Below are 22,602 nucleotides of genomic sequence, written 5' to 3' on the forward strand. Positions count from 1 at the left end.
ATGTTGAGAAACAGCATTCCATAGATTCAGACTTGATGTGTTACACAGGAGGGACATCAGGTGGAGCTGTCGTATATATGTTGTTTTTTCAGTCTGCGATGTATGTCTCACACTTGTTTGTTTCTGTATTCTGAAGGTTACATGAAGGAGAGAGATGGAGCATGCATGATGGCAGCTCATGCACAGATATACTGTTTTGACTATCAGTTTGTATTATGATCTGTTCCAGTTTCAATATATAAACAAGTTATACCACAAAGAGCTTTCCGGTGTGTGCCTACATGATTCAAAGATAGCTCAGAAGTGATCCTGACTGCGCTGGTAAAGTACTCTGTAATGACAACAAAATCCACCAGAAGAGGTGGGGCAATAGGCATGGCAAGCACAGAAAAACACACAAAAAGAGTTGCTAGGATTTAAATTTTCTGCACAAATGTTGACGTCTAATGAAATCAGTGTGTTAATAAAGGCCTTTCCATTATACCAACAAATAAACCCAAAACCTTCAGGAATGAAGTAGACATTTATAAAATGAATCGTCAGCTGCGATTAAAAGAACATTTTTGGTAAGAACAGAATGTGGATAAGAAAAGTATGCTATTCCACAAAAGATACATTTTTGACCAAAGCTCTACCAACTCTTCTATAAAAAGTGTTATCTCTATTTAGAACACCGAGGTTAAAAAATCTAGGGATATGTCCTATAATGAAACTACTAATCTGACTAAGGGTGAAAATGATGCCTTGAGAAATCTTGTAATATATACAGATATAACAATACGTTCAGCAAATAAAGACGGTGGCATTACTCTGCAAAACACCACTGACTATAAATCAGAAATGTATGCCCAGATATAGGATGAAAAAGTAAATGGAATTCTACAACACTAAGCTTTTTACAAATGAACTTTGTTGGACCAGGCAGTAATGAATAACATTCTTACTATTAATAATTGTACCAATATTACATAAGTACCTTGCCAAAACTACACAAAGATGTGACCCCCCAGTAGGCCTATATTTTTGGCAAGGGGGTCATTATTTTATAATATGTCCAAATCTTTGGATTCTTTCTTGTAGGCAGTGGTACAGGCTAAATACCACTGGATCAACTTTTTTAAAGAATACTACTTTTTTAAAAGATCCAAAGGCTAAATATAGTACTATAATGGAAAATACTGAGAAAGGAAAGGCGCTAGAGGTTAATATTCAAGGGAAATTAAAGGCAGGTAAACAATGTACTGTAGCAAAGCAAAAAGGAAGGCAAGTCAGTTGCTTGTTTGCATATGGAGGGAAGTCAGAAGCAGAAATAAAGAAGTAATTATGCCACTGTATTGGTCATTGGTACGGCCTCATGTAAAGTATGGCGTTCAGTTCAGGAGGCCTTATCTCCAGAAGGATATTAATACATTAGAGACTGTACAAAGAAGGGCAACTAAAATGGTGCATGACCTACAGTACATCACAAACCTAGCCAGAACCTGTAAAATGTCTTTATATGAATATTTTGGTGCAGAGAAGGGAAAAGGGGATATGAAAGAAACTTTCAAATATATCAATGGTTTTAACAAGGTACAGTAGGGAAACATTCTTCAAAGGAAGAGAAGTATTAGAACACAAGTACCTGCATTGATACTAGGGGGAGGGAGGTTCTGGGGAAATTAGAGGAAACATTACTTCACAGAAAGGGTAGTGGACAATTGAAATAGCCTCCAATCAGAGGTGGTAGAAACTAATATAGTAGATCAATTTAAACATGCTTGGTATATACATAAGGATATCCTTACAAAGAAATAAGGATCAAATAGGGTTTAAGGTAACAACATGGTTAAAAAAGGGGCATACTACTGTAGATCAGCCAAGTGATTCTTATCTGCTGTCAAATTCTATTTTGTATGTATGTATGTATGTATGTATGTATGTATGTATGAGAGATGCAGATCTTGTGAGTGCGGAGGGGTGATCTGGGATATATTGGGAGATAAGAGATGTCTGTTGGTGTACTTTGGATAATGGAATTATGTTGTAGTATTTTATATGTGAATCTGAAAAATGCAGGCAGCCAATGGAGGGACTTACAATACAGAGCAGCAGAAGATGAATGTTTTACAAGGTAGGCAAGAAGGGAGGGGTTATGGGCATGATGTCTATCAGGTAGACAAGAAGGGTTGAAGCTATTGACATGGCACCCACAAGTGGAGTTGGCCAGGTGGGACGAATTCCACCACCTTTGTAGAACCACAGTAAGCACATACAGCCATGCATATCAAAAACAAACCAGAAACAAAGCCCACAAACCCAAGGTGGAGCGAGGAAAGTTACTGTATGCAGTTTCTGAGGAGACCTGTAGTAGGTAAAAAGAATGATGAAGAAATCTAAATTAGAGGCAAAGAAAGCTAAAGGGGGCCGGAAGCAGCCATCACAAACAAGAGGAAGGTTAAAACAAGTAAGCCATTGAACACCGTCAGAGAAGTGAAAAATGCAAAGATTCTTCAGAAAGAGAGAAAAAAAAGACCAAATACACAAAAAAAGTAAGGGCCAGAATTAGAGATGTGAGATAACCCCCATGTTTTGATTTTGGCTCTGTTTCCTCTTTCGGTCTTGGTTTTGCAGAAACCGCCTTTATGTGTTTTGGTTTTTATGTTTTATTTCCCAAACAATTGATAAAAACTGATGAAATCACATAACTTGGGCATTTTTTGTGTTCTTACAATATTATGAACCTCAATAACATTCATTCCAGTCATTACCAATCAATTTTGATGACCTTACTGCTTATAATATTGTTTTTAGCCAAAATTGGCCATAGGCTGTAGCAAACTGGCTGATTAATGAGTAACAGAGCAGTGGCACAAACACATGCCAGTTTATAGCACATCTATGAAACATTACCATATAGCAGTGCAAGAAAAGAAAAGTGGTTCAAGATGAAATTGTCCTTGGGCCTAATACCCACCCTTATGTTGGAATTTGAAAAGGACATACAACGTTTAATAAACCAAGCACTTTAACGATAGGGATTGCCACTTTTGTGGCTGAATTGCTTGGTTTATTTGGGCCCCCATAAAACAAGCTATCGATGGGCTGAAGGCCGCTAACACTGTTGTCAATGATGAGACTAACAGTTTAGCTGACAGTGTTTGCCTCTACAGTGGCAAGATGTCATCTTCAGGATCATCCTCATCCTCAAAATAACCAGGGTTTACATCATCCACAGATAATATTAATTCCTCCCTGCTAGAATCCACTTTTACAGAAGTCTCTGTACTTTGTAATTGGTGGTAAAGGTCCTCCTCATGAAATTTGTATTTAATTTTGATGAACATCATATTTTCCACATTTTGAGGAAGAAGCTCCTATGCTGATCACAAGGCTTCCAGGTGTGCTGAAAACTCTTTTTGAGTACACACTGGAGGGTGGGCAGCTTAAGTAATGCAAAGCTAATTTGTACAAGGGCCTCCAAATTGTCTTTTTTCCTTCCATTAGTCAAAGAGACTCTGTGACATGCCTATTTGTACACTGTCATTAAAATAATCCTCCACCATTCTTTGGATGTTGACCGTATCCGATGGAGTTACGATAGAGGTGTCACTAATTTTGGACAACTCGTTTAGACCCGACCAGATGAGAATGCCTTGGATCTTGGTGAAGCAAGTAAAGGACTTAATACATAAATCCAACACACTAAGTGGTACCGCTTTGTTTCATCTCCTACAACTATTTTTTGAGCTGTTTTTACCATTAGTTATAATTAGAGATGAGCGGCTTCGGGTCTCAGAGAACTGAACCGTACCGAACTTCATGCTCTGAACCCAGTTCCGAGCCTGACTCGGGTTTTCCTATCTGACTCGGAAACCCGAACGAGGCAAAACTTCATCATCCCGCTGTCGGATTCTTGCGGGATTTGGATTCCATGTAAGGAGCCATTTTCACTCCAGTCTCGGAGAGTGTAGTGAGAGGACGTGTCTCCGTCCTCAATGTCTATGTGGGGGTGGGAAAGTGGGGTGGCGAGTCTTGTGCTGTGTTGTGCTGCTCAGTCCAGTCCAGTGTAGTCAGTGTATTGTGCTGCAACAGTCCAGCCAGTCACAGTGTTGGTGTCCTCTGCTGCTATATGTCCCCAGTGCTGCTGGCTGCTGTAAAAGTCCCTTGCATTTTTGCTGTGTTGTCTTGCATAAGACCAGGGGTAGTGTCTTGTGCAGCATCAGTCCAGTGACCAGTCACAGTGGTGGTGGTCTCTGCTGCCATATATCCAGTGTAGCTGTATGAGTCCCTTTTAGTGGTGCTGTGTTGTCCTGCATTAGACCAGGTGTAGTGTCTTGTGCAGCATCAGTCCAGTGACCAGTCACAGTGGTGGTGTCCTCTGCTGCCATATATCCAGTGTAGCTGTATAAGTCCCTTTCAGTGGTGCTATGTTGTGCTGCATCAGACCAGTGGTAGTGTCCTGGCCATCAGTCATTCCAGTGACCAGGCAGTCACAGTGGTTTATGCTGCTGCTATATGTCCACTGCTGACGCATAATAATAATAACAACAACAAGTCCCTCACAATGTTTCTGTGTTGTGCTGCATCAGACCAGTGGTAGTGTTCTAGCCATCAGTCATTCCAGTCACCAGGCAGTCACAGTGGTATATGCTGCTGCTACATGTCCACTGCTACAGTATTGTAGTAATAATAATAATAATAATAATAATAATAACAACAACAACAAGTCCCTCACAGTGTTGCTGTGTTGTGCTGCATCAGACCAGTGGTAGTGTCCTGTGCATCAGCCATCAGTCATTGTGTTATATAACTCCAGAAAAATAATGGAGAACAAAAATTTGGAGGATAAAATAGGGAAAGATCAAGAACCACTTCCTCCTAGTGCTGAAGCTGCTGCCACTAGCCATGACATAGACAATGAAATGCCATCAACGTCGTCTGCCAAGGCCGATGCCCAATGTGATAGTAGAGGGCATGTAAAATCCAAAGAGCCAAAGTTCAGTAAAAAGACAAAAAAAATAAAAATTAAATGGTCTGAGGAGAAATGTAAACTTGCCAATATGCCATTTACGACACAGAGTGGCAAGGAACGGCAGAGGCCCTGGCCTTTGTTCATTACTAGTGGTTCAGCTTCACATGACGATGGAAGCCCTCATAACTGAGGCCTTGACACTTATGTTGGTCTTAGACGTGCGTCTGGTATCCGCCATTAGTGCAGTGGGATTTAGACAATTGATGGAGGTATTGTGTCCCCAGTACCAAATCCCATCTACGGTAGATTCCACTTCACTAGACAGGCGATGTCGAGATTTTGCCATTTAATTTCAGTGATTTGGACGTATAATTATTAATTACAGTGATCTTGCCAATTAATTCCAGTGATTTGGATGTATAATTACAGTAATTTTGCCAATTAATTCCAGTGATTTAGACGTATAATTATTAATCACTGTGATTTTTCCAATTAATACCAGTGATTTGGATGTATAATTCCAGTGATCTTGCCAATTAATTCCAGTGATTTGGATGTATAATTCCAGTGATTTTGGCAATTAATTCCAGTGATTTGGATGTATAATTCCAGTGATTTGGATGTGTAATTCCAGTTGGAATTGTTTGTGTCGCTTGGCTTAGTCATAAAGCTACCTCATTGCACCTCTTCAACATCTTTGCATGAGGTGCTGTTTGGGACCTAGTTTTTGCAACGTGCCATCCTCTGTGACACTGCCATATGAGTCCAGGGGTAATGCTGTATTAGTCCTGAGGTACTTCCATATTCTGTAAGTTCACCAAATGCATATTTTTTTAAAAGTGACTGGAGCGTGCTGGAGATTCTGTCAGTGGACCGAACATTTGCGGCCCACTCTCAACAATCAGCTACTGACTGCGTGACACTACTAGATGGGCCAGGTGGTTGTGTCGCTTAGCTTAGTCATACAGCAACCTCGGTGCAGCTTTTTTTCTTCTTTACATCATGTGCTGTTAGGGGCCTTGTTTTTTAAGTGCCATCCTGTCTGGCACTGCAGTGCCGCGCCTAGATGGGCCAATTGTTTGTGTCGCTTGGCTTAGTCATAAAACTACCTCATTGCAATTCTTTTTCTTCTTTGCATGATGTGCTGTTTGGGACCTTTTTTTATATCTGCCCTCCTGTCTACTACTGCAGTGCTATGCTTAGATGGGCCAATTGTTTGTGTCGCTTAGCTTAGTCATACAACTACCTCATTGCAATTATTTTTCGTCTTTGCATGATGTGCTGTTTGGGGCCTTTTTTTGTATCCTGTCTGAAACTGCAGTGCTACTCCTAGAAGGCCAGGTGTTTGTGTTGTCCACTTGTGTCGCTTAGCTTAGTCATCCAGCAACCTCTGTGCAAACTTTTGGCCTAAAAACAATATTGTGAGGTGTCAGGTGTTCATAGTAGACTGGAAATGAGTGCAAATGAATGCTATTGAGGTTAATAATACCATAGAAGCAAAATTACCCCCAAATTATGTGATTTTAGTTGTTTTTATGTTTTGTTTTTCCCCAAAAAAATCATCCAGATCCAAAACCAAAACCAAAACACGAAAGGGTGGTTTTGGCAAAACCAAGCCAAAATCAAAACACAAAAGTGGAATTAGAACCAAAACCAAAACACAAAACATGAAAAGTGCGACCATCTTTATCCGCTTTTTCTCCTGCTGGTAAAGGCTCATCTCCATCTATGGCCACCAGCCCCAAGTACTTTGATGGTTACGCCCTCGCTACTTACATCTTAGCTGTATTATGTTTTGAGAATTATGGTGCTCTTTGTTACCTGTACTATTTTTATTTATTTACTGTAATGCCTTGTTTTGTCTCTCTGTACTATACTTTGTACGGCGCTGCAAAATACTTGTGGCGTTTTATAAATAACATGTAATAATAATAATAATAATAATAATAAAAATACATACTGTATATCTCTTTGTCTTCATTATTTTTTGTCTGCTTATATTTCCTATAAGCCATATCTTTTGCTTTCACAATACTTGCTACTTCTTTTGCAAACTACACTGGCCTCCTTTTCCTTGTGTTTTTCCTAACACTTGATACTAAGGAATGTTGTCTTTAATATTATACTTTTTATTGATTCCCACCTCTCCTGCACTCCTTCTAAGTTCCTCCACTCTGCCAAAGAATCACTTACACATTTTCCCATCACAGTCAATTTTGTTTTAATAATACTAGTAGTCTACTTGGCCCTTCAATGGTGAGTATCCACCCCCAGCAGCAGCAGCAGGCCTAGCATTCAAGGATTCTTCTGAAGTATCCTGGATATGGGAGGAGTCAGTTAGACTTATCAATTTGAATGCATAACTACCTCTGATCATTAGTGAGGATATTGATGATGAAGGTGTTGGTGTTGGAGATTGCTGGTTCTGGGATCTAGCTGAAATAAGAGCGTCAGCTGATGCTGGGCTGCCTGTTTTTTTTTAGCATAAGTTTTTTATTTTGACAAAACCTTTTCATAAACTTGTTGTAAATGATGTAAAAGGGAGGAGATCACTAGATGGTTAACGTCCCTACCTCTACTTGCTGTGACTTTAGAAATTATACAGATGTCTTAAATAATTGTTGTCAGGATTTGGGTAAAAATAATTACACACATAGGAGCTGGATTTTTTGGTCTTATGCTCAGACATGACAATGGCCTTTTTATCATGAGAAAGAAATGCTTTCATTGGTACCTGACTTACAAAAACACCATCCTCATCATTAATCTCCTTGTTAGTGCTGGAGTTAGCAATAAAAATATACTCATCTATTGCACCTCCACATTAGCATTCTCAATTTCTATGTCAACATGTTGACTTGTGCTGCCATTTCCACATGTGCAGAGGGTGCAGAAATGATGGAAGGAAGCTTCTCTATGAGTACAGTATCAGAAAGGTCAGATTCACACATAGCACATGTGACACATTTAGGCTTTCCTCAGGGATTTGTGACATTTTTGAACACACAGTTTGTTCTATTGCCTTTTTTTCAGCACTGAGTTTTCGGTTTTCATTTCTTTACACTTCTTTTAGACTCTGAGTAAGAAGGTCTTTCATTGTTCTGAGAGGCAGAAGAAGCCTTATTGTCAGATACAGAATTGCCACTCATAAATAAAGGCTAAGGCCTGAACCTTTCCATGCCACTGTATTAAAGGTGGGAGGTTTTAAGCATTGTAGAATATTGTTTTGATTTCAGGTGCCTTTTTTAGACCCTCTATGCCATTGAGCTCCATCTTTAGTAGATTTTGCAATACTAATCTCATGATCATCATGACTGGGTACAGCAAAAGCACTAGTACTTGGTTGTGGCTTCTGCCCTTCTATGAACTGTTCATGATCCATTTCGACTTATGGGTTATTCAGAGTTGTTAGCAAACCAAAAAAGTAAGTAATTGGGCAAAACCATGTTGCACTGCAGGTGGGGCAGTTGTAACATGTGCAGAGAGTTATATTTGGGTGGGGTGTGTTCAAACTGAAATCTAAATTGCAGTGTAAAATTAAAGCAGCCGGTATTTACCCTGCACAGAAACAAAATAACCCACCCGAATCTAAATCTATCTACACGTTACATCTATCCCATCTACACTGCAACATGGTTTTGACCAATTGCTAACTTTTTTGGTTTGCTAACAACTCTGAATAACCCCCTTAGTGCTAAATTAATGCAGTGGGGCACGTATTTAAGCCTTTATTGAATGCATAATATGTACCCCAAAAAACTTTTTTTTGTCTTTTTACAAATGACAAATTCACACTGCAGAATCACAGTGCTGATATTTCTTTATTTTATGGCACAGCAAATACTAAGCTTTATTGAATGCAGAAGTTGTACAAAAAAACACCACTTTTTTGTTTTATTTACAAATGACAAATTCACACTTTGGAATCACAGTGAATATATTTATTAAAGCAGTGGGACACGGCACCTACTGTACTAGACTTTATTGAATGCACAAGATGTACAAAAAAACAGCTTTTATTTGTTTTTTCCCAAATGACAAATTCACGCTGCAAACTTACAGTGCTATATTTATTAACACAATGGCACGGCGCCTACTGAGCTTTATTGAATGCACAAAAAAAGAACTTTTTTTGCTTTTTTACAAATAGCTTCAGACTGTGAACTCCTATTGTTTTTATTTATTAAAACAGTGGGGCACAGCATCTACTGGGTTTTATTGAATGCACAAGTTGTACAAAAAACCAACTTTTTTTTCACAAATCACAAAATCACACTGAGGACTCACAGAGCTTATATTAATGCAGTGGAGCACAGCACCTACTGATGTTTTTTGAATGCACAAGTACTGTACTGTACAGATGTGTCCTCTTATATTGTTGCTGCAGGAGGTTGCTTACCTCGGCGCTGCTTCCTCCCACAGCCAACAGCTCCCGATTGCTCTGCTATTAGTCACGGATACATGCTATTGTTGCTGAGTACTAACCACAAAACTACAGGTAGCAGGAGCATAGCTTCCTGCTATCCCAGCTAACTGACCTCTACTGTCTCCACCTTTCTCTTGTAGGCTGCAGGAGCATCACTCCATCGCTGCCTGTATCTGCAATTAAGGGATCTGGTTTCTGTGTAGCGAGAGCATGCGTATGCATGCTCCTGCTACTGTATGCTATACCGGGAAATATACTGTAGCAATCACGGGCAACATTAAAAGAGAACACATCAGTAGTTCAAAACAATAAAACAACTTTTTTCTGTTTTTTTTTTTTTAAATGACTACTTCACCAAAAACTTTTGCAGGCACAACATGCACTGTGCAACAATAAAGGGTTAAGGCTGTCCTGTATTAGGATTGCTGGGGTGCAGTTGCACCGTGGGGAGTGACAAAATAAAACACCAATGTGCAGTGACACATTTAGAGTTACAGGCAGCACCATTATGACATACTTAGACAATGGATGAAACTTGCACTATAAAAATATTTTGCTAACTGCCTACAGATCAAAACTTGCTTGGCCAGTATTAACACTAAATGACAGTAAGGGACATGTTGGTGCCACTGTCTCTCTCTGTATATATGGATAGAATGGCAGGTATCCAAGAACCCTGGGCAGTCCAGTGTGAAATGTCACCCAAATCATAATCGGAGGGACTTACAGTATATCAAATCTGAAATACATGGGGGGGGAAATGTAATAGGGTGTGAGAATCAGAAAGTGAGAGATTTTGGTAAAATTCTCCTGTTTTTTTAAAGTGGCAATCATTGACATGGCGAACCCAGGTTGCTTTGGCCATGTAAATGATTGCCACTTTAAAAAAAAGGAGAATTTTACCAAAATCTCTCAGAATAGCAGCCATGACTCGGGCACCTTTTACTGCACTGTAAATGTTAAAGCAAAGATATGTAGCAAGGGAGATGATCCCTTTAATTTATGTTTCATTTCATTATGCTTGTCTTATCATGTGACAAAGTTCAGTGACAAAGCCACTCACAAAAGGAGAGGAGGACATCTTAAACAGGACACAGCACCATGTGAAATCCAGAATTAGTGGGTTAGAGTGGGAGAATTTCACAGTAAATATACCTGTGAAGGGGAGGGAAAGGCAACTGTGGAGGCAATGAAGGCACAGGGAGTACAAAAATGGCAAAAAGGGGTACAGATGGGTTCTGTAGAGAAAGTTAATACAAATTAAAAAAAAGAGTATAGAGAGAGTGGGTAGGCAAAGCTGAGTAGCTAGAAGATGCAAAAAAAAGCAGCACTGGGTATCGGAAGATGGGATAAGAATCAGCAGTACTAGATAAGTCAAAGCAACTGATCCTGCTGATGACAAATGGGAATGGGAGGTAGGGGTAGGTTTGGGTCCATATGAAACTACAATGTGGGTAAGAGAGTAAATAGTGTTGACAGGTCAGAAAGAGTATGATCTCACCAGCCACAATCAGGTGACCTAGTAGCTGTAATAGAAATGACAGGCAGGGGATTGGGAAGTTCTGTCAGTAGCTACATGGAAACAAGCACTACAGTCAAAGCAGACGAGCTGCTGACCACAAAAGGGAAAGGTGAGGGGACCATGTGAAAGGGGAGGCTAGAATAGGCCACCAGTCAAGCACCTGGGCCAGAAAGAGCACGCTCATTCCACAATCCACCAGAGAACAACTAGGTAGTGGTAAATCGAGATTGGATGCAGAAGCAGTCCCAGTGACATGAAAAAGCAGCATTAGCTTCTGACCAGCAAGGAGATGGCAGAAAGAGTTAGAGAGGGGACACCAGGGAAGTGGGGGGACGGCAGCCAAATCACCTTGGCAAGGAAGGAAGGGTTACCTTCAGCCCCAAAAGTGTGACTAGGGAGTAGCCAGAGAATGACATGCTGGCGGGCAACATTGGGCAAGCAATTCTGGTGAGAGCCAAATGGCTGATGCAAGGGTAGAATCCGGCCAGGAAGAAACCAAATTAAAATCTACGGCAGCAAGTGGAAACCCATCACATGACATGCACCTTGGGTCCAAATATGGACATACAGCCAACAGCAGTTGTGTGTGAAGTATGCTGTGGAGGTAACAGATGACCAGGGTGGGCAGAAGCAGATACAATAACAGGAAAGGAGCCCAGTTGCATCAGTGTGGGTTCTGGCAGGATGAGGAAAAAAATAGAGAAAGTGAAAAGCAATAAAGAATGAAATAGGGGAGATCCACACAGAAATCAAGCAGGGGAAGGGAGAGAGATAAGGACAGGGTACCAAAAGACGGGGAGAGGTGAAAGAACAAATGGGCAGGGGGGAAAAAGAAACATATAACCTACTGCTTGAGAATCAAAGAGGAAGTAAGCTCCTTCAGACACCATATATGGAGTATAACCTCGGCTTGCCAAATTCCTTAGACATTCAACTGGCTAACATTCAGCCATGTTAGAAAACCTCCATAAATGTAACCAAATCCTTTCCATGAATCTAAACTACCATATTACAGTCACCCAAACATAATCTATGCTACGCGTACTGCAAATTAGAACAATCCACATTTTTTCATTTAACATCCTTAGTCCTCTCTGGACAAATATTTTTTTCGCCAAAGTACAATGAACATTGGGCAATAAAATGGCAGGTGAATGTGTAGTGTATAGATTCATACTGTTGATAAATGGGCTGATCCGATATCTCAGCCTGGTCACCAAACACTGCAACTGCGTGCAGTTTGGCAACCCACATAAGTGAAACTATTTGACTGAATGAAATCCCACAAGTACCAGCTAATATAATGAGCATGTTGACTATTATTGTCAATCATTGTGGATAAATATATGCAGCGATTTGAGGCAATTGTTTCCTGAAACACTCAAACTGGATGTTCAAATGGGCAACTTCATTTGGGGCAGAAATGCAATATTCTGTAAATTCTTGAATTTGGCATCTTTATACAGCAAAGGCTCAAAGCTATAATCTGTGTCACAATGCGTGAGTGGAGGGCCAATTTTCACATGACTATATTTTCTAAAGTCTAGTTTGAGCGAAAGCAAAAACAATAAAGTTAGCTAGCAATATACGCATCCAAAAGAAAGACTTGATATACTATAATGTTATTGCTAGACTGAAAATTCTACAGTTATCTGATTTAACATCATTGTGTGAAAATCAAATTGCACTGAATTGAATTGTGGTACATTTCTCTAGAATGCTATTTTGTAGAAATTCAGTTGTGAGATTTTCACTTTCCTTATACTTCTATGATACATGTTTTTTCACTTTGAAGGTCTTACTCTAAAATGGTAGCTGTTTTAAAAACAACTGGAATTTCCCTTGAACAAACAACAAGAACAAATGTGCAGCTTGGAATAGCATTTATATGCACTGTAAGTGGGGCAGATGTAACATGTGCAGAGAGATTTGGGTGGGGTGTGTTCAAACTGAAATCTAAATTGCAATGTAAAAATAAAGCAGCCAATATTTACCATGCACAGAAGTAATATAACCCACCCAAGTTGAACTTTCTCTGCACATATTACATCTGCCCCACCTGCAGTGCGCATTATTTTTCCCATTAGTGGTTTTTTTTTTGTTTGCTAACAAACCTGAATATCCCCCTATATTTCCAAAGTGTACCAAGATAGTGTAAACAATATATTTAACATCTACACTTCTAGTAAAACCTTTGGTTTACTACAAAGAGAATGACAGGATAAGGTGATTTATGAAAAGTAGACAACTGTTTTGATACATAAGACACCCCTGACAAGGATCATTTCTTTTCAATCAAGTGACTATTCAATAGTATAATTTTGCCATTTTTTGTTTTCAAGCAAAAGCATAGAACCGTTCTCTCTTATGCAGCAAATTAAACATATTAGACCAGAGGTTCTCAAACTCGGTCCTCGGGGGCACACACAGTGCATGTTTTGCAGGTCTCCTCACAGAATCGCAAGTGAAATAATTAGCTCCACCTGTGGACCTTTTAAAATGTGTCAGTGAGTAATTAATACACCTGTGCACCTGCTGGGTTACCTGCAAAACATGCACTGTGTGGGGTCCTGAGGACCGAGTTTGAGAACCTCTGTATTAGACACACTAACCTGTTTCAGGTTCCACAGAAAAATATGGCTGACCCTGAAGTATGCTGTAAATAACTCTGGCACTGTTTCCATATGAAGGGTCATCTGCATCTGCAGCTGTCACTTGCACCACAAAAGTACCTGTGTTCAGAATAATGAAATAAAAACGCATTAAATATATATATTTTTTTTTTAATGTATTCAAAATATGGAACAAAATGTTAACATAATGACAGATACTTACTAACTAACTAACTAACTAACTAACTAACTAACTAACCCATATACCAATTTGCTCTTATACTGCATAGAACTTTTTCGGAGTCGGAGCAAAGTAGAAAAAAAAACATTTAACTTTGTATCTGTAACTAACCATGTTGCAATGCAAAGTGTCCAAATACACTGACTTATTTATATTTGCATGTAAATTACACATACTGCACAGCTTTATTTTTTACAATGCAATTTAGGTTTCAGATTAGACACACCTCTCTTATATATATGTATATCTCTACACATTTTAAATCTCCCCATCTGCAATGCAGCAGGGTTCTGGCAAGGAACAAAGATACTTGCTCTTTTTTGCTTTACTCCAAATTTAGAATCAGAACCTTAGGGGTAGATTTGCTAATCCCCAGCCCTGAGCTATTCCCCAGATTTGGTCATCCCCAGCTCTGAGAAGAGCCCCGCTTGGCAAGCCCTAGAGGATGCACATAAAGCAGGTTTTTCCTCACAGCCTCTGTAGTTGCAAAGAAAAATCCATATGAAATGCACCCTCTGGGGGTAACTGTGTAGGGTAACCCATAGATTCTGGGCAATTAACCTGAAATCTATGGGTAAACATACATCAGCTGTGGATTTGCCATGCTGGGAAAATGCCTAATAATTGAGTAGCTCCTTTTCACACTGTATCTATTAACAACATTTCTACTAATTAATGGAACTTAACTAAATTATATTAGAGTACGTAAACAGATTTTTAAGAACTGAGAACTATATAAGAACTGGGATTGGGCACTATTTACATTTTAATATGATTTTTTTTTTTTCTAATTATTAATGCAAAATATGTATGTTAGTATTTTACTAAAATTGTGCTTTTTTATTCTAAGCCATCCTTATATTTTAGTGCCTAATTTGTTCAATATTTTCGTGCTGTCTTCATGCTCTATATATTTTTTTCTTGTTTGGACTGGGGACTGATAAACTCTTGGACAGCTGCTAGTGACAGTGAGTCCATCTATCTTTACTGTATTTCTGATAACAACACGCATGCCATTGATTTGCTTCTTATGGCTAATAGCTGAAAACTTCAAACTCTCATAGCTTTATATGCTAAAAAAAACAAACCTTTCACTGGGTTTGTTTCCATTATTTATGTTCAAACAGCAGAGTCCTACTGTGCCTACTTAATTTTATCTCGACTGGGAATGCTTCATTCCCTAACCAAGATGGCCACCAAAGTTACACCATTGTGTAACTGTGTAGCATGACATACAGTAGTGGGAATAGACCTGCTGTATATTACCAACATGTACCACTGTTACAGCATCCTGCATCGCTACCCAAATCATGGGGAAAGTCAGCGGCTGGTGAACTGTCACAACGCTGCCCCATGACAAGATCCACTATGTGCCTCAACCAGTGTAAAAATGAGTGTAGCTGTACCATCAAAACTCAATAAACCACACTACTGATTAAGCCGCCACTGTGTCAGGAAACACTTTGCTGGTGTGTACACTACTCTGCCAAATACCATCACATTGGCACACATATTTCCAACAATAAACACCTTGGACTCTGGCAGCTATGGGCATGAAAGGCTCAATCCTTTGAGGTGATGTAACCCTTTATTTCAATCCTACAGCTTTCTTTGTTTCTGATCCACAGCCATACCTATCAGAGCAGTCCACTCATTTCCATGCTAATGAGGTAAACCTTGGAAATAAAACCCTGTCAGCTTGGTCATACTATATATCTAGATTCCAAGAACTTCAGATCCCACTTCATACAGACAATATTCTCATGACTGTTAATAAATCCAAGCAGTCCCCTGTCTCATTCATGACCTCCAGACATTTGAGGATATCTACAACTATAAAATTAACCTAAATAGAACTGAAATGCTGGACCTTAACCTTCTCCTTATAGCCATGGGAGGTTTGCATCTTGTGTCTTTAAAATTCTAAAAGTTTATCTTGTCTGCTAGGAAGCAGAGAGTTTATATTAAAATACTTCATAAACCATGATGGTGGTCTGGGCACTCCTAACTCTCTAAAATACTGCAGAGCCACTCATTTGTGTGTTCCTCCACATCTGATCCCCCCACCCTGACTTTCTTCAATGCGCCATCATGAATGCCTTCTGAGTCCATACCCAAGTTAATATCCCACATCCTAATGCCCTTATTTATCAATGAGTGATAAATTTCACTGTAAGTGATAAATTGCACTAGCCAATCAGCTCCTAACTGCCATGTTACAGACTGTAGTATGAAAAATGACAGTCAGGAGCGGATTGGCTGGTGCAATTTATCACTCACAGTAAAATGTATCACTCATTGATAAATAAGGGCATAAATGCCACAAATTTCATATTGGATTGCTGCATGCTGGAAAGATCCAGCACCTCTCTCCTTGCTTTCTATAATTAATAGTGTCTGGCACACATATAAGTAATGTGCAATGCTGCAACTACAATATACTTGTTTACTATTGTCAAACCTACAAGTGCAGGGTCACTTATTTGTAAAACTGATGCAGGGGTCAGAATCAATTCTAACTAACCCCCCAAACCTCCTAACCCTCCCTTCCTGCAGCCTTAACCTAACCCCCCTCCCCGCAGCATAACCATGACCCTCCCCAGTGGTGCCTAACCCTAACCCCCCATCCCACAGCCTAAACCTAACTTTCCCCTCCCCATGCAGATTAACACTAACCCTCCCATGGGGTGCCTAACCCTACCCCCCCTCCCCACTGCATAAACTTAACCCCCTCCTTCCCACAGCCTAACCCTAAACCTCCACATGCAGCCTAAATCTAATTTCCCTCTAACATTTCAGGTTAATATGCTTTAGTAATTACTTAAAACAGCTTTCTGTGTAGGTTGCAATTAAAGTTAATGAACCAGCTGTGACACTTATCTTTATTATCACCTGCAGAACACCGCTGGCCTGGTACTGCAGGTTACACAGGGTAATACAGTCATCAGTAATACTCAGGGTAATACAGTCAGGAGCACCTGGGAAGGAAGAGAGCCAGGGCTACACAGCAGCACATGGGAAGGGAGAGAATATGGACTCCACAGCAGTGCCTGGGAAGGGAGAGAGCAGGGGCTCCACAGCTGCACCTAGAGAGAGAGAGCAGGAACACTAGGTCTCACCGCTGCAGTCATACACACAGATTCCTGTCCCCACAATCACTACAAATGCCACTATGACACTCCCAGCTACGTGAAGTTAGATATACCAGGGAGTGCTGTGGGGGTGTCCTATGGTAGGTGTGCTGACTATTTAGTCGGACCCAGAGTGGTTAAAAGAATAGACATGAAGAGTTGTTCTATGGCCTTTACTGCTGGAATTGATGCAAACTTGATGGCAACAAGTATGTCACATAAACATAAAACACTAAACAGTTTTATTGTTCAGCAACAAAGAGTTCTACTGTTTTCTTCGGTGACAAGCACGGATGCCGGTTGGCTTAGTAGTGCAGACCAATTTTCCCCATGTAGATCAATCAGCGATACAATATTATGGATACTACAACTATCAATATAATATGCATAAAACTCTACTATAGTAATTTTGTCTAACTAGCTCTTTTCTTAACTAATAAAAGCTTAACCTTTTAATAAAGCAAGTCATTAGCATAGGTATTCACGGAGTATACTCCACAAACATCAAATACAGTACATTAATTCAGTTCAGCTGAGTAATACGGCGGTGCACTTAGATATAAAGATAGCTCACTATTCCCTCTAATAAAAGCGAGGTGCTGACCTCCAATTTTACCCGTTAACTGACACATAATCCTGAACCTTGGTCGTGCACGCTGCAAACTTGAATGGTGCAAACCCAGGTTTGTTGATAGCTATTTCCCTGCGGACTTTGTTAACTTCCCATTATGGACACTGATCTCCTTAAAGTAAACGTGAATGAGCGAAAACAGGCACTGCTTTAACGTGGAGGACAAAGAGTTGCCGGTTTAGTGTCTCACTGGATCACCATTATTTTGGCTTTGATAAGATCCCTCACTGTCCTGAGAAAAAAAGGGGATAGGCAAGCTCATCCACTCCCTGACAGCTGACCGTGGGTCTTTACTCTAACTCAAATAGGCTGGGCTAGGTAGGTACCTTTTTTGAAGCAGTGTGAGTTGGATCTTAACTAGTTTACATATTGTACCTGTTCCTCTGCCACTAATAACTATTGACTGCTGCAGTCTGTTAAGCAACATGTGTATAGATGGAGCAAGCAATGTGTGCTAAAACCATTCTGTGGGAAGTAGTCAAACCTGGTCCCCGCCATTCAGGAGACTTATAATGCCAAGCTCAGGCAGCGATCTCTCCTCTCTGCAAGCCAGCCTGTCCTTTGTCAGTCCTTGAAAGTCATCAAAACGGACCCTGGCACAATCACTAGGAGAAGTGGGCTAGGGTGGTGACTCCAGTCCTGCCTCCAGGCCTCCCAGTGACTTACTCCGCCTCTGCTGCACCTCCTTTCCTATTGTGCTGAAGGGGAAAGGCCGGCTTTTATGGCACTGCTCCTCCCAGTCTCTGCCAATCTTCAGTGAGGCCGCACCCCCAGGCAGGCTTGAAGATAGATGGCTCTACCTCTACCCGCCTTCTCAGGCGGAGACGACCCACCTCCTGAGCAATGTCCCGGCTCAACCCCGCTGTCAGGAATCTGCATTCTCCGTCGCATCACTACTGTGGAACTACAGGTTCCAGCAGTTCAGTTCTGTTCCAGTTCCAGTTTTCAGTCTACTGCAGCCTGGAGTACACAGTTCTTCAGCTAACCCACAGCTGATCTGAACACCTAATCCAGCGGGGGGTGTTCTCACAGATGCAACATCCAATCATCACAGACCAAGGGGTATAAACTCTAGTTCCTGACTCAGTCTCATGGCCTTGGACAACACGTCACATTCTGTGAACAGGCGTCTCCTGTTTGCAGTCATCTGTCTGCAGAGATACCCCTGTGTATTGGACCTGTGGAACTACAGGTCCCAGCAGTTCCAGTTCCGTTCCAGTTTCCACTTCCAGGTTCCAGTCTTCAAGCCTTTGTTTCCAGCAGTCTTCTATTTCTGGCATCTCCAAGTCATCTCCCTGTTCCAGTGTTCCTGTGGAACTACAAACTCCAGCCACAGCCAGCCACAATCCACCAGCAGTAAGAGACTCTCCTCTGGTGTTTTATTATTACCATCTGTGCATCTCAGCAGTTAACATCTATTTGCTTAGAGACTGTCTCCTGCTTAAGCCCGTTAGGCTATCTGGACTTGTGCTTCATAGAGACTGTACAGTTATCAGAGTTCTGTTTTTCCAAAGTTATTTCTTCCTGAGTTATACTGAGACTGTGTGCTTTTTACAATTACCGGAGTTCTGTTTGTTTCAATCATAGTTACCAGTGACTTTTGAATATTTATTTCCTGTTATTTCTGTTTTTGCATTCCACTGCAATTGCATTCCACTGCACCTGTTATTCAATTGCTTTCTGATCCCTGTGACATAATAAATATCAGCGCCTATGCGCAGGACTAGTCTTCGGTCTCCTCGTGTATTACGTCACACCAACACAGACCCACTAGCGCCCCCGCCGGGGACAGACAAAATCAGAATCCTGACAGTTTGTCCAAGGCCCATGGACCCGGACGGTGGTCAGAGTGTGGGGTCAGGATCACTCCAAAGTTTGGTGTCTACAGCCCAAGGAGGGGCGTCTGTGTCTACAGCCCAAGGAGGGGTATCCAATGTTCAAGCTCTAGTTGGGGCATATGAGTCTTCTCAAAAAGGAGTTTCTGATCTGTCAACCCCAGGAGGGGTGCTGGAGAAAACAACCCTGAGAGAGGTGTCTAATTCGTCAACCCCAGGAGGGGTCACCGAAATTTCAGCCCCAAGGGAAGTATCCAGAGTCAAGTTCCCAGATGGAAATTTTTGTGCTACAGATGCAGTTATGAACTCCTGTTTGCCGTCTTCAGAGAGCACCACCCTGTTGGCATCCAGCATGGACCAGATCCAGGATGGTCTAACTGAACACTCAGATACCACTCATTCCGGTTCTAACCGGATTCTGACTCCATCAGTTCCAGCTGATTCAACTGTCTCCGGACCCAATCCGGTCCCATCCGTCTGTCCGGATCAGCCTCCTTCGGTTCCAGCCGATTCCAGTAAGCCTCCTTCGATTCCAGCCGATTCCAGTAAGACCCCACTGGTACCAGCCAGCCTGAGTGGCTCCAATGATGGGCTACCTCCTCCGGTTCCAGCCGGTTCAAGCTTTTCTGGACCCAATCCGGTCCCATCCTCCCATTCCAGCCGGTTCAAGCTCTTCCGGACCCAATCCGGTCCCATCCGTCTGTCCGGATCAGCCTCCTTCGGTACCAGCCGATTCCAGTAAGCCTCCTTCGGTTCCAGCCGATTCCAGTAAGCCTCCTTCGGTTCCAGCCGATTCCAGTAAGCCTCCTTCGGTTCCAGCCGATTCCAGTAAGCCTCCTTCGGTTCCAGCCGATTCCAGTAAGACTCCTCCGGTTCCAGCCGGTTCAAGCTCTTCCGGACCCAATCCGGTCCCATCCGTCTGTCCAGATCAGGTTCCTTCATTTCAAGTCAATTTAAGTAGTCCTGGACAAATCCCGGATCCATCCGTCTGTCCAAAGTCGCCGTCGGTTCCTACCGATTCCAGTTCCTCCGAACCCGGTGTGGTTCTCTCCAGTGTGTCAAGTAAGGAACTCCTGTCAGTCAGTTTTGGAGATGACGTCCTCTCTCCATCCTAGAATATTTCAAGTTGATTCTACTCCTGCTTATGAATGCTTATTCCAGTCCACTACTCTCAAGTGTCCTACATTGTCTTCTGAGACTTCAATTGACATTCAGCCTTCCAAGTTCCAGCGTGGGTGTTCGGTGCCCACCCATAAAAGGGGGGGTACTGTCAGGAATCTGCATTCTCCGTCGCATCTCTACTGTGGAACTACAGGTTACAGCAGTTCAGTTCTGTTCCAGTTTCCAGTTCCAGGTTCCAGTCTTCAAGCCTTTGTTTCCAGCAGTCTTCTATTTCTGGCATCTCCAAGTCATCTCCCTGTTCCAGTGTTCCTGTGGAACTACAAACTCCAGCCACAGTCAGCCGCAATCCACCAGCAGTAAGAGACTCTCCTCAGGTGTTTTATTATTACCATCTGTGCATCTCAGCAGTTAACATCTATTTGCTTAGAGACTGTCTCCTGCTTAAGCCCGTTAGGCTATCTGGACTTGTGCTTAATAGAGACTGTACAGTTATCAGATTCTGTTTTTCCAAAGTTATTTCATCCTGAGTTATACTGAGACTGTGTGCTTTTTACAATTACCGGAGTTCTGTTTGTGTCAATCATAGTTACCAGTGACTTTTGAATATTTATTTCCTGTTATTTCTGGTTTTGCATTCCACTGCTATTGCATTCCACTGCACCTGTTATTCAATTGCTTTCTGATCCCTGTGACATAATAAATATCAGCGCCTATGCGCAGGACTAGTCTTCGGTCTCCTCGTGTATTACGTCACACCAACACTGACCCACTAGCGCCCCCGCCGGGGACAGACAAAATCAGAATCCTGACACCCGCTCTACTTTGACACACGGGGGAACCGGAGGGAATGATTCTCTTAATTCCAAACACCAGGCTAGGTCAATTGCAGCCTCCTACACACGGGTCAGGGTCACAGCTCCTTCTCCACTGCGTCACTCTCCTCTGGACTGTTACTACCACCTCTGACCTCCCTCGAATCCCACGAACTCCTCTCTTTCACCATGGGGCATGCGGACCTCCACCTGCTCACCCCTCAAGCCCCTTGATGTCCTCACACTTTTGGGACATTGTCCGAGTCTGTGAGTACCCACTTTTTGCATGAATTGGTACAGTCTAGCACTACACACATTCCTTTATTTTAAAGGAGTATGGGAGGTCACAGTTACCCTCTGTGAGGTGCACATTATTTGCTCATATGGTCCCTCTATGAGGGGCACCTATGTTGTACATATATAGGGGTGATAACCTATTAATTAAGCATGTGCAAAATATAATACACTAGAGATATGTAAGTTGTCCCCTCAACCCATGGGGTGTTACACCACACACACCACACAGGCAGTCCAGTCCCCACACTCATTACAGATGTCACACACACAAACACATACACGGACTCCAGGAACTGGCTGCTACTAACCCCAATCACTGTGCACGGGTGGCTTCTGCTGACTTCAGGTCCCCATCTCCATCCTCCCCTGCCAAGCTGCTCAGCTCCAGTGTCTGTCTTCTTGCACTTCCTGGATTGGTCACATGACCATTGTGAAGTGTCCATCGGACCTCAAGCACGTCCACACATAGAGGCATGCCTCCCATTTCTCTTTTCTATGCGGTATGATTGGCCGCTGTGTAGCCCGGTCCCTCTAAAGGCAGTGTCTGACAGTGTGAGTAATGAGGCTAAGCTCTCACTGCCTCATCTCTGTCTCTCCCTGCAATTCCAGGAGCACTGAAAATCTAGACAGGTGTAGCTATACAAATGAATGCAATAATAAAAAGAAGATGCTTGTAAATTATACATACAGTATCTTCTATGTATTATTGTAATAATTTTTATAGTCAAAACACTGAATTATGGACAGTAAGCATGGTAGGTGTGTCTCTGCTTCCCCTGACTGCATGTCCCTGATATTAGTACTGTATGTGATATTATTATCAGAGCTGCCAAGAGACTTTTCAGTGAAAAATAATAGGTGGAAGGAAGATCAAAGGCGCTACTATACAAAGGACAAATATAATAAAGGAAAGTATAGTATACTTGCAAACTTCGTAGTCCTTCGTTAATTTCTTTCTATTAATCCAATGATTACCGGATGTTTACATGCAATAAAAACAAAAATGAACAACAAGTGTG

At 41.7% G+C, this 22,602-nt stretch overlaps 1 protein-coding gene across 3 annotated transcripts in view; it reads right to left on the reverse strand.

Annotated features, from left to right (window-relative positions):
- LOC134927886 (cadherin-10-like) overlaps positions 1-22,602 on the reverse strand; it is a 680,078-nt gene that overhangs the window by 243,970 nt on the left and 413,506 nt on the right. For all 3 annotated transcript variants that reach the window (XM_063922965.1, XM_063922966.1, XM_063922967.1), the window contains one exon: positions 13,515-13,634. In XM_063922965.1, the coding sequence (XP_063779035.1) occupies positions 13,515-13,634 (120 nt within the window). The remainder of the gene's footprint in view (positions 1-13,514; positions 13,635-22,602) is intronic.

Source organism: Pseudophryne corroboree, chromosome 5 (assembly GCF_028390025.1).
Source record: "Pseudophryne corroboree isolate aPseCor3 chromosome 5, aPseCor3.hap2, whole genome shotgun sequence".
NCBI lineage: Eukaryota > Metazoa > Chordata > Amphibia > Anura > Myobatrachidae > Pseudophryne > Pseudophryne corroboree.